General features: G+C 39.2%; 1 protein-coding gene and 1 long non-coding RNA gene across 2 annotated transcripts; both read left to right on the forward strand.

Moving 5' to 3' along the window:
- The first annotated feature begins 329 nt into the window (after positions 1-329).
- Positions 330-7,273, forward strand: sdf4 (stromal cell derived factor 4). The gene is made up of 7 exons (XM_030768780.1): positions 330-505; positions 1,052-1,403; positions 2,460-2,596; positions 2,901-3,014; positions 4,161-4,319; positions 4,600-4,775; positions 5,659-7,273. The coding sequence occupies exons 2-7, from the start codon at positions 1,096-1,098 to the stop codon at positions 5,833-5,835; spliced, it is 1,071 nt and encodes a 356-aa protein (XP_030624640.1). The 5' UTR covers positions 330-505; positions 1,052-1,095; the 3' UTR covers positions 5,836-7,273.
- A 7,260-nt stretch (positions 7,274-14,533) lies between these two features.
- LOC115808597 (uncharacterized) lies at positions 14,534-23,269 on the forward strand. Its single transcript, XR_004025213.1, has 5 exons — positions 14,534-14,918; positions 19,635-19,785; positions 20,426-20,523; positions 20,779-20,841; positions 21,952-23,269. It is a non-coding gene; the product is annotated as an uncharacterized LOC115808597 (long non-coding RNA).
- Positions 23,270-25,000: the final 1,731 nt, after the last annotated feature.

Below are 25,000 nucleotides of genomic sequence, written 5' to 3' on the forward strand. Positions count from 1 at the left end.
GATCACAAATGTTCACTAACATTTCCCGTGAACATACAAATGCTTCGTAACACATTTCATCAATTGCTACAATATCTATAATAATTACAGTATTATACAATGTAAATAATTATTACACATCTCATGATGCTACAATGATACAATTTTCTTATGAACCTGTGTTCGACAGCTATTGCCAACTGGGACTTTTATTTTAAAAATTAAAAGTCTTCGCCCGTTCGGCCATTTTCAAAGATCCTTATTAGCGATGTCTTCACATATCTGATCTCAGCCCTGTTGAGTTTGTTGATGTAGCTTTAGGAGACAGAGATAGGTTTATGCCCTACATTCTTCCCGTACGGACACGTGTACAGGAACTATTCGACCCGTAAAGCTGACAGTTTGATGTCGGTCGACGTACAGTGTACACGCAAACCGCATCGAACCAGCTAGCCACTTAACAGACAGATCTCTTTGAAATTTGTCATACAAAATTGTCAGCCAACGGTACAAGTTAAACGAACAGGTGGGTCATAACGAAATGCATAGCAGTCACCGACACTTACTTTGGTCCGCTGTGTGTCTGTTTGTCCAATCGACTGCATTGGTAATGTCAGATTTTGTCGGGTATAACATTTTGTAATCTAACTATAGTATTACGTTTTGTAGGTGTGTGTTAGCAAAGGTTTGCTACGTAGCGTCTAGCTAACATCCAGTGTGAATACTAATGTGTAGGAAACTATCAGCGAACTTATCAACTACATTCGTCATTCATCAGCGATCGCTGTGTCATTACAGTTTGGCCTTAATGCCATCATTGGCAGCTGTGTAGATACAAAAATGCGTCGGTCAGTGCTTTTAAGAGAAAGGGAAAGGTCAGTCTACCGAGAGATAACGCTAGCTTTATATTAATGCCCGAGCTAAGTATAGTTAATTATGGCCATATTTGTGTAATTGTACTTGTTATGGTTGTGAATTCGTAGCTTGTATGTCAGCTTATTATTCAGTCTACAGGAAAAGCCTTGTAACCGAATCAGGAGGGTGAGTTAATAGCGTTTTCCCCCTCCGACAGTTTCATCTTTCACCTGTCTGGGCTTGTGGTCGAAACGGGAGGCCATGGCAAACCAGAGACGAGCTCGGTGCGGACACCTCTGGACTGCATCCCTTGCCCTCTGTGTGCTTCTCGTCGTGAAAGTGCACACGCGCCCGGCGAACATGTCGGCGCTCAAAGACAAAAATCAAGACAGCAAAGAGGATAACGAAATCCTGCCGCCGGACCATCTCAATGGAGTAAAGATGGAAATGGATGGACACCTCAATAAGGACTTTCATCAGGAAGTGTTTTTGGGCAAGGACATGGAAGAATTCGAGGAAGACTCTGAACCTAGAAGAAACAGGAAGAAATTAATTGATATCTTTACAAAGTACGTCTCTTGGATCAGTTTTACTTTCATTTCAGCTAGATTTCACTTAGTCTGCTGCAGTTTGACATTCTTCTTAATTGTCTACAGTGAAAGGGTTTAATGAGACCAGTGGTTGTTGACTGCAGTTCATCTGTTTCTGGCTTATCCTGTCACTTCAGCTCTGAGTTGGTAAAACGTGTCCAACCCAAATAGAAGAAAAGCCTATGTGTTTGGTTGTATCGTATGTTGAGTTTCGTAAAAGGAGTATGATATACATCAGTAAGCACAAACTATTGGAAAGAACAGAAATACAAGGCCCCATCTGAGTGTTAATAAAGGCGATGGTGACCATACAAGATAATATTTACTCTTTTCCTTACTGCTAAATTTTCAAAATTAGGTTAATATCCCAACAAATGTGATTTAAAAGACTTAAAAGCTTTCCAGCATAGGCCTATCCTTTTATCTGTGCGTAGACCACACCAAAACAGAGCCCAGAATTTACAGACCATAAACAGGGATGTTTCAGTTCTAGAGTGTAGATTAGACCTGAACACCACACCATTCTTATTGAAGATTTATAATCTGATACCGGATGAGTACGTGAGAAATTATAGAATAGTTTAGCATCTGCATATGTGGGCCTGTTAAACCCAGACATCCTAATCATCTCTTCATCCATGTTCAGTGATCGACTTAGCTGCAGATTATTTCTCTTTATTATCATAATAGAAGAAGTACTTTATTTGTCATTCACACACACTGAGTAGTGAGCGGTGAAATCCAGCCTCTGCATTTAACCCATCCTAACATCCTAATATTTCTGTTGTTTGATGTTGCAAAAGTTATAACCTTTATGTTGATTTGTTTGTAACTCAGTTTCATTAGTTGATATTCAGGCTTTGTTGTGTCCCTGAGTTAGTGTTCATATTATAAAGATAAAATGTCACTTTTATTCCCCTCAAACCAGTTGTGTCATCAAAATGGGGTCCAAGTCCATATATTGTTATTAGTTTGTTTGCTGAATGACTGTGCTGATGTGATGGTTTTCGTGTCCCTCTGTGTCTTTGTGTTCAGAGTGGATTTCAATAAGGACGGGAGCGTGAGCGCTAAAGAGATGCAGCGCTGGATCATGCAAAAGACGGAGGAGCATTTTCAGGAAGCTGTCAGAGAAAACAAAAACAGCTTCCGTGCTGTTGACCCAGATGGAGATGGTAAAGAAGTCAAACTCAACATTGTTTTGTTTGCGTGGGTTTTTTTTTTTTCTTATGGCATTGTGGTTGCTCTGAGAACTTTGTTATTTCTTTAGCACACATTCTGGACTTGCTCTCCATCTCTTAGCAGATTCTTTTGTTATATATTTAGTACTGATATATTTCCCATTATTGTCTGTAAGACTGAACTCTTCACACATATGCCTTACAAATGCACTTTTACCACTACTTTATCAGCAGTCCTTTCTAACTGAGTCACTATTCTTTCTTCTTCTTTTTTTGTGTATGTGTGTAATTCTCACAGGACATGTGACATGGGATGAGTACCGAGTAAAGTTTCTGGCTAGCAAAGGCTTCAATGAGAAGGAAGTTGCTGAAAAGATCAAGAACAATGAGGAACTAAAGGTGGATGAGGAAAGTAAGTGAAACAGGTTTTTTTTGTTTGTTTTTTTGGTTTCTGTCACCATTGACCATAACTTGACGGTGTAATGCATCTCGTAAGAAAACTGCCCCTCCTCCCAAGTGAAGTCTTCAACACTAGCCATATGTAATTTAACATGCTTTAGCTTGTTTTTAGGACCTGAAAAAATAGCAGGAAGAATACTGATTTTTTTTTTTGGTTAACATGTGTTCTCCACATTGTACAGAAGATGCATCAGCTAACTTAGATGAATGAAACAGCTTAACACTGTACCAGGCCTTTGTAGAGAGAGCGGCTCCTCCAAAGATTGCTAGACCTGTGTGTGAAGCAAATTAGACTCTCTGTCATATTGGTCCCACGGGTCTGCACAGGCCAGGTCTGCATGGTCTAATGTCAGATCTATTGTTTTGACCTCTGCAGCTGTCAGGTCTGCCTCCAATCTCCCGTGTTTGTTTTCTGTGTGTACAAAATAAAAGCGTGATCTGAGGTGGTATTTTATACTAACAAAGCTTATAATATGGCTCGAGTAGGCCTTCTGCTTCAGCAGGAAACCTTTCATCTGTAATCATGTGGGTTTTTTTCACCATTCTTATGATGCTGTCATGTTAGAAATGGTGCTAATCTGGTTACTTGGAAATTACTGTGGGCTTAAAGAAAAGAGAACAAATAACATGCAAGAATAAGGAGTTATAAGTATTGTTAAATATTATAAGTATTATAAGTAATGTTTTTAATCTATCTAAGTTTTAAACTGTAGCATTGGCGAGTCAGTGAAGACAAACTGAAGTTCCTCAATCACAAACCAAATGTGTTTTGCGTGCTGCTTTTTCTTCCCTCCTCCTTGCACCTAATGGTGATGCTTAAAGGTTAAACACATTCCTAATGCTGTCTTATGGTTTGGCTGTAAGTTTGTGTTGTAATCTCATTCATGCCATAATACTGAACGCAAATGTATACACATGTAGGAAATTACGTTTTCCTCACATTCAGCCGTGGCCCAGCAACTTAGAATCTTCTCAACCGTCAAATATTATGACCTCTGTGTTAATCATTAATGAGTTGACTTGGCTGTTGCTGAAGGATCCCCTCATGTCTGCTGTGTTTTACTGTGTTTGGTTAACCGTGTTACTGGTTCCTCCACAGCCCAGGAGGTGCTGGAGAGTTTGAAGGACCGCTGGTTTCAGGCAGATAACCCCCCTGCAGACCAGCTTCTGAACGAGGAGGAGTTCCTCTCCTTCCTCCACCCAGAGCACAGCCGCGGCATGCTCAAGTACATGGTCAAAGAGATTGTCAGAGATCTCGGTACGCTCCCAAAATCCCTCCTCCTGCAAAGCAATGCGACTGTTCTTCTAAATCCGTTTTTTTTCTTCTGCTTCAGGGCAAATGAAGAATGGTTTTAATGCACATTTAAAATGAAAGAAAAACATTTTCCAAACAGGAATAAAAATACAGGTTTTTTATCAGGAAAAATCAGAGATCATTTTATTTTATAATTATGAGCGTATCTGATTCCAAGTTTTGATAAAACCGAATTACACTTGGGCAAAAAAAGATAAAACAGATTACAAATGTTGTTTTCCAGATCAGGATGGTGATAAGAGGCTGACCCTGTCTGAGTTCATCTCTCTGCCCATGGGCACTGTGGAGAACCAGCAGGCTCAGGACATCGATGACGACTGGGTACGCGAGAGGAAGAAGGAGTTTGAGGACGTCATCGACGCCAACCGCGATGGCATTGTGACCATGGAAGAACTGGAGGTGAGCTTTCTGTGGGGGGTGTGGGGTCATAGCTGTGAAATGACAGTGGGGGCATAAAGGTTAGGGAGTTGCCCTAGCAACTGGAAGGTTCAAAGCTCAAGCATGGTTGGCTCACTGCTGATGTGCTGTTTCCCTCTGAGCCGGGTAAGTTGTTCAACTGCACTAACACCCCAAACAACTCACCTACCTGCACAATGCCAATGCTGTTGCCAGTAATTCACTGTCCGTGTCAGGTGTGCTTGTTTATGTCTAGGTTTGTAATATGTAGGTTTTAGTTTTTTGGGGGGGGTTTTTTTATTGTATGATGTAGAAGTTTTACCCTTTACTCAGTACTTTCTTTTACTCAGTACTTTCTGTTCTTTACCCAGTACTTTCTGTTCTTACTCAGTACTTTCTGTTTTTACTCAGTTCTTTCTGTTGTCATGTTTATTACTCAATACTTCTTGGGGTTTTTTGGGGGGGGGGGGGGTGGGGGGTTTAGCCTCAGTATTTATTGTGCGTTATTTATTGGTTTATGTGGTATTTATTTGTTATTTGTTTTATGTGGCACTGTGGTCCTTGTGTAACGCAATCTCGTTCCTCTCTATGTATGAGGCATGCATATGTGGAAATGACAATAAAAGTAGTCTAAGTCTAACCTTAATGAATTTAAATGTAAGCACCTTCTGTCTTTTCCTTTGAGCAAATGTGTACATCTGGCCAGTGATTGTAAAGTACTGACTGAATCTTGAGCCTAGTCAGCTGAGTTTTATATATATATATATATATATATATATATATATATATATATATATATCTGTGTGTGTGTGTGTGTGTGTGTGTTTGTTTAATTAAAAGCGCAATGAGATAAGCACTCAGCTCTTGTCTTCTGTCACTCTCACAGGAGTACATGGATCCCATGAATGAGTACAACGCCCTAAACGAAGCCAGGCAGATGATCGCCGTGGCCGATGAGAACCAGAACCGTAACCTGGAGCTGGAGGAGATCCTTAAGTACAGCGAGTACTTCACCGGGAGCAAGCTCATGGACTACGCTCGCAACGTTCACGAGGAATTCTGAGCGTCCTCTCTGCCTGGTCTGGAAAGGCACAACCTGGCCCAGCAGCCAATCAGAGAGCCCTGGGGAATCCCAGTAGGTCTGTGGGCTGATATGGCTGCCAGCAGACTGGAATGACCAGTCTGTTTGTACATATATTTAAGCTGTAAAAAAAACAACAAGTCCAGAAAAGTTATCTCTGCCTCTCTCTGTATCTAAGACCTACAAAGGCTGTTTGGGGGTTTGTCTTTGGTAATGTCACATGATCTACCCCTTCTGCCACAGTCTGCCTTCTGTTTTCCGATGCAAGCTTTTTTTTTTCCCCGTACATGTACATTGTATCTGCTTTTAGTGCATTCTAAAAAAGGCTATGTCACTTTTCATTTAATCTGAATATAATTTGAATGTTAATAATTATGGAAATGTATGTATATGAAGAATTTAGAATGGGATGGGGGGCCAATGGCTTTGTGGTTTCTATATAGTATAGTGGGAGGAGGGGGGGCCGGTGGGCTCAAGCAGTTCAGCAGGGGACTAATGTAAATAATTTTGCTCTAACATATATACTGTAGGAGTTTAAATGAGTTAGGGGTGATAGTCTTTTGTGTTTTTGTTTTGTTTTATTATTGTTGTTTTTCTTTACATGAATTCACATCTTCGGCTGTGGAACTGTCTCTCAAAAAGATCAAAGGTTAGTCAGTTGTCTGTAACATTAACAAACCATTCAGGACAAATGATTCGATTAGACCTGTGCAACTCACTCATGTTTCTAATTCACCTCATAGCTAAACTATTCTCATTGAAGTGTCCTTCACCCTTTTCTCCCTTTTCCCTCCGTCCTGTCCAACTGCCCTCCTGGAGCCTGTATGTGGCTACATTTAAGGGTCTGGATTAATACATATTTAAGGCCTTTTGAGGCTGATAATAAGATTTTTCATTGTTGTAAATACTATATTTTTTGTCAAAGTTAGGAATGATTTTAATTGATTTTGATGTATTGCCATCAGTGTGCTGAAACCCTCACAGGTCTAGGTTATTCAAATCCATTCATATTTTGTTTTTTAGGAGACAAAAACAAAAAAATAGACAATCTTGCAGTGATGCCATATCAGAAGTTAGAGGTCCTTTATTATACATAGAAAAGACGAGTTTATTTATTTAATATTTATAATTCAGCATCCAAATGTGAGCGGCTCTGTGTTGAGAGCATATCATTAGTGAGCGGTGATGTTGTTCTCTCTTCAGAGCTGCACTGAGCGTTAAATCAGGGACCATGGGTCTTTTACTCTCCGTTCATTATGTATGGTATTATAAATGTTACAGAGAAGTGGATTATAAACTAGATGACTGTGTGAGAGGATGTTGTGTGAATTTGGAATGAGTGACAGTAATGTGGTGGTACTATCCTCAGTGCTGTCTTGTGTTATTGATTTTCATTAAAGAGATGTGCTCCTTAACTGAATTTATGTTAGTATCGTAATATATACAATATGCTTTGGCCACGCTGCCTGTACACAGCTGATCTGCTGACAGTATTTGACATTCAACCTGTGGAAATAACACAAAGGAAGTGAAATTCTGAAGCAGATTTCATATTGTATTTTGTTATTAAGTCAGTTTGGGCTGCTGAATGTCTCCGAGCTCTCCAGTTCTTTGTATCGCAGACCATTCATGAAAATAATACAATATATATGTATATATAAATTTCCTGTCAGTTGTGTTGTCTGTGATGTTCTCTGATCATCACATCTGCCACATTTTGTTTTTTCACCTCACACACCAGCCTGTTTAGGGTGATAAATGTAGTTTTCTTTCACTGTGGCATTTCTCTGCCTTCAGTCACAGTCAGTGTAATCTCAGTCGGATCTAACAGGGAAGGTGGTACTCAGATCTATCTAGAAAAAATTGCTTCTTAGCAAGTAAAAATATGTCTGATCCTGGGATGATTTATTAATGCATAACACAGAAGAAAATTATTTTTTTCTCTTCATCAGAACCCTGTGCAATGGGTGAAAAACTCTTGTTAACCCTGTGTTACAGATGTCAAATTGTGTGCAATATCTTCCCATTACTTACTATTATTATAATAATTAAATTTTTATCATATTATTATTATATATCATAATATAATTATATATAATATGCAACTATTAATAATCACATATGAAAGAAAACAGGAGCCTACTTAAACAGTAAGTAGAAAGAGTAACACTTGCTGTGGTATTGACTGTTTTCCTGTGTCTGTAATAAAATGCATGTTGTAGTGTTTTTCTGTTCTGGAGGTCCTCGCACCTGATTTGTGGCATTGTTTACGTCAACATTCATGATGGCAGTGCTGTCTCAGTCTGAAACACGAGACTCCCACCTGTGCAGGAGGATGACACACTCTCCTTTGAGGGAAGCTGAAACAATACCTGCTTTTCAGTTTGGGAACAGCCAGAATAACCCTGCTGAACTGAGACATGAGACTCCAGGCAACTGATTCCATTCTGCTGGTGAGGTATTCACGTATGAATACACAGACTCACTGTTTCATCCCCCTCAGGACAGCATGAGCTGCGTGTGAAGGAAAACGCACTGAGTGTAGTTTCTGTCTTAGCCGATGACATTGTGTATTAATGGGTTGTCACTTTCTTACAGTGGCAACATAACAGCCCCACAGTGGTAGCTTACATAAACTTGGTTCCTTCTGTCTTCTCAGGCCAACACTTGATCTTCTGTTGTATACCCGTGAACCCATGTGTAGCTCAGCTATGAACTGTGCTCAGAACCAAGGCAAAGACACTGTCCGTCTAAGGGAGGATGCGGCAAGAGCTGCAGTATAGTCAGTCATTCAGTGGAGAACATACAGGGCAGTCTAGATTTTTTTTTTTTTTACGTGGGATAAAGTTCAGTGACATCCTCAGACTCAATGAACTAATGATTCCCCTCATGTTTCACTCATTCGTTTGTGGACGTGTGTGCGGATGTTTGCCATTTGCCTGATGCCACTGTCTCCAAACATCATTTTCTCCCTCACTGAGGACCACAGGAGAGATCTCCCAGAGATCAGCCCTGGCTTCAAAATCTATTGGTAGTCTACAGTAATTGGCAAGGCTAAGGCATTGTTTTCCTGTTAAGGCACATAACCAACTGTTGTATTATAGAGTCAGCACAGCATAACTTATGGACATGCAGCCGAACAGTTCTGCATGTCTCACCGCCTCTGTCTGAGATAGGCAGTGGTGCATCTACTCTATAAGCAGATAGGGTGTAGATGTCCACGGCCACACATTTTCCCAAGAGATTTTCCAAACATTTATTAGGTTCATTGGGGGCCCATGAACTAACTGTCTTTGTGGGATCTGGATATGGTGGTCAGGATTGTATCTAACTGCACTCAAAGACATGGCTGATTTAAAACACCTCTCTTTGGAAGATGGCAATTTAGCAAGACGCCACCTTGAGCTTGGATTGGTTTAGGATTGACTGATTTTTAAGAGAAACGTAACAGAGGTGCTAGATCTTTCTTGTTTCTCCTTTATATATCCAGTGGTAGTGTTAGTGACAAAACGATCTGTGACACAATACTTGACAAATAACAATTTTCAGAAAGTGGCAGGGGAGAAGACTACTGCTGGGAATGATGAAAAGCACCACTGTATAAGGTGTTCCTCTGTGAATTAGTCTGGGAGGAGCAGCCAGGTGGTACACCCGACATGTCATGCAGCTGGAGAACAAATCATCAGAAATGCAAACAGAAAAACATGTTTACGTTAGATGTCAGTAAATATGCTTTGACTCCTAAACCAACTATTTATATAGTTTCAACATCCAAAACCAAAGCCTCTGAACATACCTAAAAAAAGTGTTCTGTTTAAGATAAGTGAAAATGGGTGAGTTCAAAGTCTGGTAGTTTTTAAGACCTCAGAACAACAGGGCCTCTGTATTCTGAAGCGTGATGTTGTTACTGATGCTGTTTACATTTCATAAGCCTTGTATATGGAGCTGAATCATTCCTTTGTTTTGACAGATTTTGATACATGTGTCTGATTTGGCCTGCACCTGGAAAATGAGTAGAATAGAGCAAGTCACCCCCCCACCCAAAAAAAGAAAAGAAAACACAAAAAGCATGCAGAAAAGCTTTGAAAGCACATACATGTGCACAATTATGGAGGACTGAAAACTGCAGAGTAATTTTTACAGATGAAGAGTCCTGTCTCTGCCATACAAATCATATTTCAGTATACAGTCAACTGAAAGAATGAAAAATGTGGTTAATGGTACAAGACATTGTTAATGGTATTTTAATTATATATTTTAAATATATTTATAATATATTTAACAGTTTTTATTAAATGATCTATTATTTAAAATGGTATATTTAGGGTTTTTTTATTATTATTAATCTCAACAGTTCTCAAATGATTTTACAGAAACCATCTTCCTGTTTTGGCCACAAGGTGGCACTAAAACAATGGAAAGGAGCTTAACAGTATGCAAAGCTTGAGTCATGTCATGTCTCCAGCACAAATCATGCATCTGCACTCTGAGAATACAACAGTCTGATATACTTCCTATATGGCATCATTTAAAAAAACAAAAAAACAAAACAAAAACAAACAAACAAACGAACAAAAACAGCTTCTGAAGCTTCTGTTTCCTTGTAGACCAATGCCCCAATTAAACCGGGCTGTCAAACACATGCATTTCATTGCCATCACTACTGCTCTGGTGCTTTGGAAGAATGTGTAAAACACATGGAGCACCCTTAACGTGTCTGAATACACGGTGTGACAGTAGATTCCCCTGTCCGCTCAAAGAAGTGCTTGGCTCCTTCACTGTGCTCTACGAACCGGGTTAGGGTGTGGCTCAGTACAGTGAGAGCAGACAGACGGGTTTTTTAGCATGATGACTGCTGAGGAAACTTTTTCAAGACTGCAGTTATGTAAGGAGACTCTTCCAACCCCCACCCCCCACCCCACCCCACCTCCGTGTTTTTGTTTTTCTCAATGAGCCGACCCCCCACCCCCGACGTAGGCCCCACTAGCTGTCCACAAGGCCCCTTTCCTGGAAACAGAGGCTAGCAGAGGCCACTCAGGGGCAGCAGCAGCACTGGATGGGCTGGGAGGGTGGGCTGGTGGGGGTGGGAGATATTGACGGTGGGTGGGGGTCTTCTTCCCCTTCCTGCAAATCACATGGCTCCAGACTTGAGTGTGAGCCCTGCACAAACCTCAGATTTGGCCAATCTGAGTAAGTCTCTCATTAACGCCGAGTCGTCCGGCTGCGGGTCAGCGGGTGCATGGTCTGTACGTCACTAAGACTGGGTGGGTCGGAATCGGCCTGTTGTTGGATTTACATGTGTTGGTTCGCATCTGTGTGTGTGTGTGTGTGTGCGCGTACCTGCTTTCGCTTTTGCACGTCTTAGTTGTTAAACTGTTACTGGCATGTGAACTTTTACATATAAGACAAGGTGAATTGTAAGGTGAACTGGAATAAAAATGAACTCATTTGTAAACATTTGCCCAGTAATGATTTCATCATTGAAAGTGAAGAACTGTCTAGGTGGGAAATGCGTCTAAAACATTATTTTTCTGTGGCTGTCACTGAGTTACTACTCACTGAGAGATGAACATGCAGTAAATGTGCACAATAATTTGGGTTTGACAGAGAAACGAAAAATAAAAGAAGCAAATTATTAATAGCATTAACAAAATCCATGTTTTACAGCCCATCTCTGAGCATTTTACTCGTAGACATAATGTAGAAGTCCTCATGTAAAAGTAATATATACTTGACAAAAATGTGCCCATGGTCTGATGGCTTGAACATAGTTCAAGTTTACTTTCAGGAGGTTTACTTTTTATTCTTCTCTTTTTTTCTTGCACTCAACAGTGAGTACTCAGTGACATGCTAGAAATAAAAGTATATAAGTGGACAAGTTAAATTAGAGTGCAGAGACAAGGGAGGAGGACTGAGGTGACCATTGACACATATGGTTGAATGTCTGTAGAATGAGTCAGTGAGACTTAAACAGGGTTTACCATGTCAATGATTATTAAAATGCAATTAGAGTTAAAAAAAAAAAAAAACACTTCGGCGCTGGGTCAATTCCATCCTTCCCTTTAGGTTTATTTCAGACTCTTACGATTAGAGCTTATCTGGGGATAATTTCCTTTAGCAAGAAGCTAAAGCTAGAGCTAACGCTGTATGGTATCAGAATGGCAAAGTCCATTTCAAACAAGAAAAATGCTTCTTTGAACAGAGAACCCATGGCTGAGAGGAAGAGCAAAACAACGAGTTTTTTGTTTGTTTGTTTGTTTGTTTTGTTTTGTTTTGGGGTTTTTTTGGGGGCGAGGGATTCTCCCATTCATGCTAATTTTAGTAATGACTGTGGGTCCATACAGTTTGGACATTTCTAAAGCTGGGAATGTAAATAAGAGCTCTGTGATTACTTGTGTGTTGGTTTGTGGTGGAGCTGTGTTTTCAGTTCAGATGAAGGCATACAACTTCATTGTGTAAGCCTTCTCCGCCATTCATGCTCCGAAACGTTCGCATACCACTCTACGTGCCTTCATCCATCATCCTCATCGTTTTGAACACATACCCTCTGGCTCCAGGCTCAAGGTTTCCCCAAATTTTCCATTGGTTTTGAATCCTGGGAGGACGGGGGTACTTTGTGCAGAGATCACGGCACCCTCTGTCAACAGACGATTAGTTCTGGTGAGGAAAAAAAGAGAAAAGAAACAGAAAAAAAGATTAAACTAACATCATGTTGTATTTTCTTTTATAAACTATGTTAATTAATGGCATTATGGCAATATGGCAATATTTATCTGCCATCTGCCCTTCACTGATTCTGTCTTGATCTATGTGTACACCTTTTTCTTCCTCCCTAAAGTGTGGTGAATCTCCTGCATCTTCCATATACACTTGGTTGAATCTGCTGTGCAGCAGTGCACGTGTATGTGCAGTTTTGAGCAAAATGACAGAGACACGCATAGTCATTTAAAAAAATGAGAATAAAAAGAGAGAAATAATCATGAATAAAAAGCAGTTCATGTGAACTCTTTAAAGCTTTAAACATCACTGTGTTAAATACTAGCATTTTACTGAGTATCTCAACATGTTCTTATTATCAAGACTAAACTGGGTCTTAAACAAGTATCTTAAAATAATATTCAGAGACATTCATAAGTTTTCTGGTACCATCAGTGATTGTGAAATGCCGTGTGGCTTGGCTGAAACGGTCAGTGTGTTAGAGAGTACTGCTGTCCTCTATTACCCTGCACTGCCTGTATTCCGCCACTGAACTAAATTGTGAATTATTTCAATTTTAATTTTGGAATTTGCTGTCTGACCGAGTTCAGGTTGATCCAGGATATTATACTTACAGAATTAAACAAATGATGGAAAAAGATTTACATTCAGAGTGAAGTATTCTTGATAATAAAATAATCTGTGAACAGAACAATTGGTTAACATTTTACTTTTTTTTTTTTTTAAGCTCCAGATTTTGCCTCCCTAAAGAGCAGTCCCTGTGGTTAAGTTGGGCTTTGTCAGGTTTTGTCCTGAGAAATGCTGTGCTGAGCCATCTTTTCTTATACATTAAGCATAAGACAGGTGTCTTATGACTTTCTTTTCACCCCTTCCTTTCTCTCTCTCTCTCTGTCTGTCTCTTTCTCTCACACTAGTTCACCGGTCAACACACTCTTATGTCATTACTGCACTGGTTGATTGTTGGCCTGGTTATGCTCCAATTCAAGTTTATTTGTGTAGTGGTTCTTAAAATCAAAAATGATCTCAAAGCAGCTTAATAGAGGTCAGTCTATACCCTAAACCCCTAGTGAGCAAGCCCTGGGCAACAGAGGCAAGGAAAAACTCGCTAACGATGCTTGTGACACCATTAGGGATCGTAATGTTTATGACTACTGAAATTTCAAAAATTCAAATTTCAGCATTTCATAGATGTATAATGATTAGTCTAGTCTGATCTAGCCTAAATTTAATCATTTTATTACTTGTCAGGGTAAAAAAAAAAAATATATATATATATAGAGAGAGAGAGAGAGAGAGAGAGAGCGATATAACAAGAATTGAATTAGTTTACCAAAACAAAATCACACCTAAAATACAACATAGTAACTATTTATAATAATAATAATAATAATAATAATTGTAATAATAATAATCGTCATCATTATCAGCATCCTTATCAGCATCATTACGATCATAATAATATCATCATCATTATAGGAAGCAACCTTAGAGGGCCAGTTGTTTATCGCCTGCCTAAAGTTTCTCAGTAATTGAAAGAAATCTTACACTGTAACGACTTTATGGTGACTACCACATCGGGCTCATGACTTGCGACAAAACCAGCACTGGAATGTTTTCAGTGTGGAGTGTGCAGAGTAGAGAAGAATGTTTCGGTAACTCCCACTTCCTAGTGGTCCAATCCGAGACGACCAGCTGTTTCAAGGCGCCCATGAGGGTCGAGCAGAAGCAAAACAATGTACGTATAAATAATATACAAGCGTCGTAATATGGATTTTCTTCTTTCAATATACATTAATTTTAGATTTATGAAAATTCTACTAACTTGTTTTGTATTTCTTTGGGCACATATACCAATTTCAGTGGGTTGTTTATCCATAGTAAGGGGAACTTGAAACCGCCCACTTGCCCCATGTCCTCGGTTGTTTTCCCTCTTTCGCCTGGATTCTCCATGTTGCTGGAGTACAAGTGAGGGCTTTGCCTAGGCAGGAGGGGGTTGTGCATAAATATACAAGCGATAAAGTAAACTGAGACGCGTAGCCAAGAGAATAACTAATAAGAGAACAAAACAAAATGTCATGCCCCTCCCATTTGAATAAGAATGAAGGGCGGGAATAAATAAATATCAAAACTGAATAATTGTTATTTTTGTCAAAAAAGGAAAGAAAAAAATTACGCCAGGAGGAAAATTGGTCTTCTTGAGGATCGCTGCCAACCAGTGTAGCCAAATGTGGACCACCTATTTCGGTTTGGAGAACTGGCTTAATCTCCAAGCCTGTTCGTGCGTTAGATGGAAAGTTCTGTCACCACTCAAGTGCAGAAGGAGCATATTCAGCTGTCGACAGTTACAGGTACGCACTCACACGAGTGAAATCGTTATGTCTTTTTGTCATTTGGAGTCAGTGCACATCACACTCTGATTCTGCTTCGGAAGCTTTTTGATAGAATCTTAGGTTTGACTCGAGCTTTGAAAATTTGACAGATGTGCTTGTTGTAGCCGATTAGGCGTGTATGTGAGGCAACGCGGCTATTATATAGTCATAACTGCGCATGCAGTGTTGCATAGTTGTATTGAAGGTTTTCCTCTGGTTGTCCTGAACATAATTAAGCGAAACCACCGTTGTTCATGTTTCGACGCTTCCAAGATTTGTCGACTTTGCAATTTAATGAAATGGTTTACCCCTGTCTCTCTTTTTTATGGAAAGACAGCATTTAATCGCAGTAGCTGAGCATAGCAGTCTGAAATTGTTTTCATAAATTTGAAACATCGCTTGTAGAATCACATTCTCGCTTTTGGAAGAATATCTGACGTAATTTATATTTTTTACGAAATTTTTAAATGATGTGCTTAACCGTTCCCCCTGTGGTGCAAGCTTTTGATTGGCTGCTGTAGACCAACTGTGTTGTCGTCGTCGTCGTCGATGTTGTTGTTGCTGTTGTTGTTTGTGTTTATGGTTCCCTTTTAGTAGCGAATATTTTACATCTAGTATTCGCTGCAAACTGTTCACGAATACACAGAGCTCCTGTCAGGAAAAATATAACTGTTCAACCTCCAGATGTATTAAAACAAAATGTCACTCGAATTATGAGATGTCACTCAGAGAGCTATTGAAATCTTTCGCGTGTAGATTCTGTAACATACTGTCAAGCAAAATGTGTTTATCGTTATATAACTTCAAATCGGATATTGATGTACACTATGTGAAAGACCAAATAGCGCTTTTTACGATAAAAACCGAGCGTAGTTTAACCGAAGAATTGCAAGGTGCCGCGGTGGAATGTACAAACACACACCCCTTCGCACACGCCCTCCATCTACTGCCCATTGAACGCGACACTAGTATTGTCGCCTCTCTGTTCTTGAAATAAACACATTAGACATGAGAAAGGTTGGAACTGTGCAGGATTTGTGAACATCCTACAGAGAAAGCATCTCTTTTATTCCGTTTCAGCTGTACTGTATTTATTCAGAAATACTGAAGATGTTGATTTTGTAGATAAATCTACACATTTATTTAAAAAAGCTCTTATTATTGACGTTATACTAAATGGCCCCTGCGTTACAAATTTATGAATATCGTGCGTATGTTCTGCGTGCGTTGCAATGACCTATATAGAATTGGAGTGTAGCATCCTTCTGTTACAAAGAGCCGTTATTTCATTCTTTAAGTGTCAAAATACTGCCAAAATCATTGTTTCATTTAAACCTTGTGGAGTTTAGACGATTCGTCCCTTCTGATTCGCCCCTTACCCCATATATACGTTTCCTTTTTCACTTAATAACACAGAAGATGAAAGCATGGAGCAGCCTGTGCATCCGCGATTTGCCTACTGTTTTTAACGGAGTTTTTTTTTTTTTACCTTGACGATCTCATTCAACACGATTTAATGTGTAAGTCTGGGCTCCCTTTTATTTGTTGGCCATAATATAGTGACACGATAAATTGCATATTGTTGGTGAACACGTCTTTAGGTTAATGTCTTAAAACTCTTAAGCAAATTCATTTACGTTTTTTGTTTATAGTCTGGTGGAGCCTAGTCAAAAATGTTTTCCAGCAACAGTTATTAAGTGTCTTACCTATAGGCTACGCAATAAAATAGTGTTATGAAGCTTAAGTTGTTACAATTCTTCTGTAGGTCTGATTGTTCGTGAAATTGCTCATCACTGGCGTAATGTCAGACTATTTGAGGTTTGTCAGCGTAATGGATGACAAAGAATTTTAATTTAGTATATTTGTTGAACTTAAGCTTCTGACCGTAGGATTAAAAAATATGTAATTTATCATATGCCCTTTCATGACAAATCTGAATTTCACGGGCAAAAGTCGTATATATTTTGTGAGTGTAAAAATCGTTATATTTTATTTTAAGGGTGTACGCAAGAACACATCTGTCTGTTTTCGTCACAGGTTCTTCTCATAATTTTGAAAACAGGCATTCATGGGATATAGCGTGACTAGTCTTGGTAACGTGGTAATGTGTAACGTTACAACTTGTTTTTTTTTTTTTCTTTCAGTAATCATGATTAAACGTGTTAATAAAGACCATCACAAGACAAGAAGACACTTGATAAATCTTGCACTTTATTAATGAGACAAGCAGAATAGAACAGCTATTGCTTCTTATGGAGCCTATCCAGTACCTATAACCTTATCGACAAAGAGATCAGAGTTGTTGCTTTTCCAACAGCACGTTTGTTTAAATCATCTCTACAGACTGTGACATCCTCAGTTCAGAGTGCTGATGTGAGAGTACACATTTACATAGTCTCCTCCAGGACATTGTTTAGGCCAGTAGTGAAGGAGAACTGTTTAGTGAAACAGAATAGCAGTATCGATTTTACGTCATGGTTGGGGGAATTATTAAGAAGAAAACATTGCATATAGACCATCCTGTAAAGCAATAGCTTGCCTTCTTTTTTGTTTTGTTTGTTTTGTTTGATTTTGTTTTGCATTCCAGTGTTTCCTTTTGTTTAATTTCCTTTCATTGTACTTCCTGAGGTGTGGTTTATGGTTCAAAGTTACTAGTGCATGAGTTTTTATCCAAACATCTGACACTGAAGTTTTTAGTTTTTTTTAAAGAACCTGCATCTGTTGTCACTTTTGTAAGACCTTGTATCACGTTTGGATTTTGTGTGGCCAGTAGGAAGATGTGATAAAGCACGTTGCAGCTACTTTGACACATTCTGAAAATTTACTGATTTGTACAATCTCAGTAGGAGGTACACAGTTGTTCTTTACATAAAACTGCAGTGACTGCTCTGAAGAGGTAGTTATGGATATTATGACACAACAGTCAATGGTTCTTCGTAGCCATATTTAATGACTTAATTAACTCTTTCACCACACCTATATTGTCTGAATGTAACAAAATGTTTTTGCCACAAAATAAAGAAAAATTGTGAAAACGACAGGCATGTGCTCCTAGCAGAACCTCAGAATGTTCTTCAACTGGTGTACCATCAAAACCAGCTCCCAGACCCCTCCCTCCCAGCATTCACAGAAAGCTTGTGTAATGTCCTTCAATCTGTGTGTGTGGAGAATAAAGCAAACCATTCAGTCTGTATGATCTCAGGGCACATCCTCTTTCTCTCCCTTCCATTTCCTGTGCCCTTTTGTTAGTGGAGCTTTATCAGTGAACGTACACATAGATAAATACAGTCATGCTGAAAGATGACACAGTCTGCCATTTTCTCTTCATCCTCTTTCCAGTGCGCCCTGGGTTTGTGTGTTACATAACATGATTCCTATGGCTGCATAAGCCCCCCAGTCTATAGAAAGCAGAAGAGAGAATACACACGTGTTTCTAAACGCATGTCATCTCTTCCTGTCGTTTATTCCTCCACAGCCTGTGAAAATACAGTAAAACCTGAACATTTAGAGCGAAATTAAAGCCTGAGAATGACTGGAGATGTTTGTTGTTGTTGTTTTTTTTAAATTTAAATAAAACATAGGCTGCATGCATTCCTTTTCATTCAGCAGGCGCGTCCTGACAGTTTCTCGTTTCTGTTGAACGCCAAACAAACAGAGATTGACATAACTGAGAGCTGTGCGCACTCGTAGCAGTGCAGATTCCAGCGGGGAAGGAGTCAGCATGCCTTGTGAAGCTTTTGTCGCAGATGTTTTGAAAACACTGGTGGTGTCATAGTCTGTATGCAATGTTTATGGCGTGTGTTTGGCCTAGGGGCTCAGTCCAGTCCAGACTCTCCTGTGATGAGAGGGCTGGGAGCAAGCTCTCTCTCTCTCTTTCTCCCCCTCTCTGTGTGTCTGTGTTTTCTGCGCTGTACTTACGGCAGAAATGTGTGGGCTTTCCCGCCCTCTACGATTATATAACATGTACCAGCCGTGGCCAGCAGCTTCATTAAAAACAGATTTTTCAGGCAGCCTGTGCCATCTCTGGAGAAGGATGTCTGAGTTAAGCAGGCCATTTCTAATGTCTGCAACAGCCTCTATGAATGAGGAAAACATGTTTTTTTTTTTATTTTGTTTTTGTTTTGTAGTAGTGTTGGGAATAATTGCATTAATAAACACTAAACCTGAGGGTAATATGTGTTTAACATGTGGACAGTGGTTGGAAGTAATGATTTTTGAATGTTTTTCTAAACCAGGTCCTGATATAAATTGATTATAAAAATTCGGCTTCCAAACTTCAGACATGACTGTCAGTACCACACATGCATACTGTATTTAGTTATACAGTTTTAAAGATGTCAATGGGCTGATGTCATTTCACAAAAAGGGATTTTAATAACAGCTTTTCTTTCTGTTTCATTTACACTTTTGATTAAATAAGTAATAAACCAACAAACAAACATATGTAAGATAATCCTTTATTAGTCCCACAAACAGGGAAATTTGCAGTGTTACAGCAGCAAAGGGGATAGCGCAATAGCAAGGAGCCTCAGTAAAAATAAGCAAGATTTGGGTGTGTGTGGTCTACTGGGAGCAGTGTTGACTGTAAAGTCTTAGTTCTCTCTTTCTCTATATATGTAGAACTAAGACACTGAGATTCTTCACTGTCTGTATTTATATATCCAGTATATTTCTGATTTTTTTCATCTCTCACAGGAACAGGAATAATCCTTTGTCCTAAACACTTGCAAGTTGAAACATCCCCTAAAAACTCAACAGCTATTTATAAGCACAAGATGATCAACAGCCACCGCTGCCTTCCCAAGATGCCTTGCTATGATTCAAGGACAAGAGACCCACTTCCCAGGTATCTTCCTATTTTCTGTCTCGTTACATTAATGCACTCTTCTAACTGAATATTTATCTAAAAAACAAAACAAAACAAAAAAACAGAGTATCATACTCTCAGATGCCAAAGTTGTATAAAAAGTCACCTTAACATAGAGCTACACGCAAAGAAAGCAGAAAACTCATTTTTCTTCTCATACTTGAAATCTTTTGCTCACTCTTAAATACGTTCAATTAATTATATGGGTAATATCCCCTCATTGTGGACTCGGTTGTATCTCTTGAGGAAGAGTCGTGTGAGGAAGACTGGTGTGGTTGCATTGCCTTTGTCTTGCCTTTTCTGTCATTAGCAAACCACTGAAGGGCAGAGGCTCACCAGACCAGAACAGAACTGAACAGAGCTAACTACCATTGGCCACTTGTTTTACATGTTAGCTGTTGTAGGGTTGACTTTGGGCAACACCAGAAATGTACGTAATAGTCACATCCTGGTTTTGTCTCCACAAGTTGTGGAGCAGATTTCTCTAAAACCATTACGAATTAGAAATGCATGCAACTTCTTTCTGTGTTGATTTATTAAAATGTTGAATCCAGATTGGGCAGGATGTTGCACATGACCCCTGTTGATGACCTGTTGTTGACCTCTGGCGACCCTGCAGTTCCTGGGATGCTGTCCTCCACCAGCGTGGGACCTATTGGCAGATTTGTTTGGTCATAAATGGGGCGAGATGGGACCCTGGTCCTCAGCTCCATTCAGGTGAGATTCCCTTTCACTGTAGTGCTACAGTAAAACATAAGAGGAATCTCATTAAACAAAATATCCTCCAGGCTGCAGTACATCAGCAGTGAAGCCATGTCCTTTGACATCGAGCTGATGAAGAAAAAGACCCAAACACTCATGTCATTCCTTCTCTGCCTTTATTTCATGACGTATTGTGTTCACATTGCAGTGTAAGGTTGAAAGTGCTCATAATTATGTTTAATGTGCATCCGCTCTGATTTCCTTCCTCAGCCCATTAGCGAAAGCAGATCTCAGCCTTCCTGTGAAAACAGAATGGAGAGATTCACACGTCAGGTAAGCCCGGCTGTGAAATGCCTGTTTGTGTACGTGAGAATGTAAGTATATCCCTGTCAGAGGGGCTGTGTTATGTACCAACCTCCCTGAAACCTTCCAGATCTGATATGCCTTCGAACAGATTGTGGATGTTTATACTGAAGCATGGATTATGTAGGCCCTCTACTGGACAGAGATGGAATTGCTGAGGTTTAGATTTGAGAGAGGAAAAAAAGGAAAAACCTATTCAGATAAAACTTAATGAAAGACAGAGTTTGGAGTAGGTTTGTTTTTCTTTTCTTTACTTTACTTTTTTTGTAATTGTTTCTTGCTGTGGATTCACCAAAGTAGTCTGTAATTTGTTGATGAATTTTTTCATTTGCTGCTAATCATACATCTTTAAAGATCTACAGCTGGTTATTGCCGTACCTCATCAGAGAGCGTGTTAAAGGCTCTGGCCTGGTTCAAGTAATCCAGGATAGGCTGATTCCCACACGCTCGGCCTATTCTTGATTACTTGTTTCAGGAGGGAGCCCCGAGCTGCAGCGCTGCAAACATCACATCTCACTCTTGTTAGCACTGGAGGCAGGTGTTTACTGGGACAATATGTGTAGTCATATATAATAAGCATTGTTTGTTTGATTTACTTGTGACATGTCAGAAAAGGTGAAAAGTTTTTTAAAATGAATGTGTTGTATACAAAGATTTATGATTTCTTCGCCTTCTGCGACAGAAGCAGGATGAAATGATATTGATGTGGATATACTGGGGAGACTGTTAAATGTGACTGCTTGATCTGGTCAGGGTAACCATAGACCAGTCGCAACCATCTAATAAGTGACTCCATTTAAATAGCTAAAGTTACAAAAAAAATTGATTTGTCCTCTCATAGTTTCCAGGCTTTGGGAGTCTTGCTATGTAAGGTTAGAGCTTGGCCATCTCCTGTAATCCCTGTAACTCCAACACTGAGAATGTGATAAGTCTATCTATCCCTCAGTTTTTTCCCCAGTCTTTCTCTTGGCTGTAGGCTAGACCAGTTGTAAATGACATTCATAGGTAAGCATGTGAGGGGCAAGTATTTGAACTGTGAAGTTTGGTTTCCATGTTAACACAGTGAGGTTTTCCCAACAGGTTCCCGTGTTGTTGTGGTTTGAAGATGTGAAAGAAAGGAGACTAAACTGCTGGACCTCATAACTGTTTTCAGACTCAGATCAAGCTGAAGATCAGGTTTCACCGTGGACTGGAGGAGCTTTGAGCTCCATTAGTGCTGGAATGCAAGCTGATCACCATCCGAGCACTGACATGCAGTTTTACCCAGATGTTCTTGTTTGTTTGTTTATTTGTTTGTTTTTGAGGCTGCGAACTCCGCCCAAGTTGAATAAATTAGCTGTTAAAAGAGCTGTTTTACAGGGCACACAGGGCTGTGTACATCATGGTGTTGACTTAATGGGTTCATCAAGCAGGCATAACAAACCCGTCTTGGCACCTGCACAAATATGTAGTTTTTCTTCATGTTCTGCTACACCTATGTTCTTTCCACAGAGCGCTGAAGTGTCGAGAAAGGGGTTTGAATTTGCAGATATATTTAAAAAGGATTGTTTATTACCATAGCAACAGTATTTTGTCAATAAAGTAATTTGTACTCATTACTTTCTTATTTTCTTATTGTATTTTCCTCAAAGCAGGTCTCTTACGGAAATTCCATTTGAACTCACACACATTAATACTGACTGTGGAGTGTGACAGTTTTGCACACTTAAGCAACATCCTTTTAATGAGTCATGGTTACAGGGCCCTGTGTGTTTCAGTAAGGGCATTGCTTCAGCTCTTAACCTCTCCCAAATGTGTGACTTCCCTGATCCTCTTGCTTTAAATATTGACAACATTCAGCATAGTCATGCTCTTATTGATGCTTTAATCATCGTTTTTTATTTTTTAATGGATTTTATAACTAGGTGGATTGAATTATTTTAATGGAGTATCTTTTTGCCAAAGATGTGTATTGAAATCCATTGTGAGCCATGATGGTGTGTTCTTTTCAGATAGTCAGATTGTGTTTTGTAAGCTGGCTTCTAGAGTAGTCTGTGATATTTTTGTGTTTAAACCAACCTAATAAAGCTAGGAGGAGTGCATTAAGAACACTCTATGACAAATTCTTGAGGTCATGCTAATGTTCTTTCTCAGAACACACAGTGATGTTCATTGGCTTTAGTTCCAATTTATTTCTTCCTGAGAAAAACTTGTGGCATTGTGTTGAGTTGAGCACATGAAAAATTCATATCTGACTAAAATATCAATATTGTGTGACTCTGCTAGCCAATTTGAAGTATTAAGTGTACTGAATCAGTCTGGTCTTTTGTCAAAACTTTCCTCGGTACATGTGAAACTTATTCATTACCATTGCATGTAAGCGTTTTGTTGTTGAAAGATGAAGGTTATCTATCTATCTATCTATCTATCTATCTGTTATTTTTCCATGTCAGTGGATGCAAATTTTATATTGTTTGAAGCATTGCCAATATAAGCACCTCTCGTAGCCTCACAAACTTTTTGTCAACAACAGTGAAGAAAAAAAATCAAAACCACTTAAGTTTATGTTCCACGTTTGGCCACAAGGGGCATTAGATCTTAACAAACCGGGTCAAATGTAAGGACAAAATTAGAACCAAAACCAACACACTAAAGACAAGAAAAACTATATGAAAGATTTTATTAAGTTACATGAGTGATGACAGCTAAAAGATGTTATTTAATGATTGTGGAAATATGTTTATGGCTTTTGTGGAACCAGATAGCACCTTAACATAAAAAATGTACACATATATTAATAATTTTGTCATAAAGTCTTCTGTAAACATGACAAAGATATTTAAAATATTTCCAGGAAAAAAAAAACAAACGGTAAAAATAAACCCAGGAGTTGCTGGAACATGGGCTGTGTCAGAAATCATTCATGCCAAAAACATACTGCACCGTATAAAAGCTTGCTGTTGTGCTTCCAAATACAGGTAATATCATAGACATCACCTAATATGTTTTAACAGTCATATCTACAGAATAGTTACTGGTACAAATAAAAAGAAATTGCTTTTTTGTTAGGTTTTTTTTTCCTTTTCTTTTTCTTTAACTTAATCTTTAATGCAAATTGTGTATACTAATGCTAGTACATTTTGCCAAGTCTCATTTTACACGTCACCAAATGTCCTCCACAAAATGACTTGACTGAAGTGGTCAGTGTTAATGGACTGTTCACTGACCACATCTTTGTGGACTTGTTTGGTCAAGTAACAATGAGTAAAAGTGAAAATGTCTGTAAATTTCTCCTTACATATAAGTTGTGCATGTTTGGTATTTGTAAGCTGGAAAAAGAAGCACTTTCTGCAGATTTACATCATAACACAGATGTTACGGTCATGAGCTAGACTGCAACATTCTGCCCTATGGCATGTTTGAGAATCACTGGTGCTTTTCATTTTCAACATACCATGGCTATTAGCCTTTCAATAACCCCCTGAACAACCCTGGGACTGGCCTGCAGGACTTCAGCTGCTCATAGCTCTATATATCTTTGGCTCACTCTGTGAGCCTTGCCTGAAAATGTAACTGAAGTTTGCCGAAATAATAAAGCTCTGCTTTTGGATAACAGTGCAGTATTGCGGAGAAACAAGACGGGTTGTGGCCAGGTGACATTCTTTTCGTGGAGCACACGGTGCTACAGGGCGCTTAGGGTTTGGCCCCGCCCACTTTTATTGGACTCATTAGACAGATAGCCCTTAGGGTGAGGCTGAAATATAAAATTAGGATTTAGCCATTTGGACATTCTCATGAAATCAACCAAGCAAAAAAAAAAACAACCTTGGAGCAGAACAGTACTACCACTGGATTAATGTACAGTGCAAAAATTCTCATTCAAATCTAGAACCTGAAATCTGAATAGAAACACTGGAGCCACGAACTCAAACACACACGGCCTGGCACATTGAGTGAATAATTCACAGAGGACTAACATTTACAGATTTAAACAACAAAAAAGTGGTCTTGCTGACCATACCAGAGGAAATAAATAAATAGTTAGAAAGTCAAATCCACTTTAAAAACAACATAAGTGTGTTTTATAGATTACAAAGCACTTATCTGATTGCTTATGTGTTATTTCCCTCTGCCTGCAACAAATAGTGAA

The sequence above is a fragment of the Chanos chanos genome, chromosome 3 (assembly GCF_902362185.1).
Source record: "Chanos chanos chromosome 3, fChaCha1.1, whole genome shotgun sequence".
Classification (NCBI taxonomy): domain Eukaryota; kingdom Metazoa; phylum Chordata; class Actinopteri; order Gonorynchiformes; family Chanidae; genus Chanos; species Chanos chanos.

Excerpts from the sequence above, each read along its gene's own strand:
- sdf4 (XM_030768780.1), top strand. The coding sequence starts at position 1,096 with ATGGCAAACCAGAGACGAGCTCGGTGCGGACACCTCTGGACTGCATCC. Across the intron at positions 3,015-4,160 it reads ACTAAAGGTGGATGAGGAAA|CCCAGGAGGTGCTGGAGAGT; the intron begins GTAAGTGAAACA and ends GTTCCTCCACAG. Across the intron at positions 4,320-4,599 it reads AGAGATTGTCAGAGATCTCG|ATCAGGATGGTGATAAGAGG; the intron begins GTACGCTCCCAA and ends GTTGTTTTCCAG.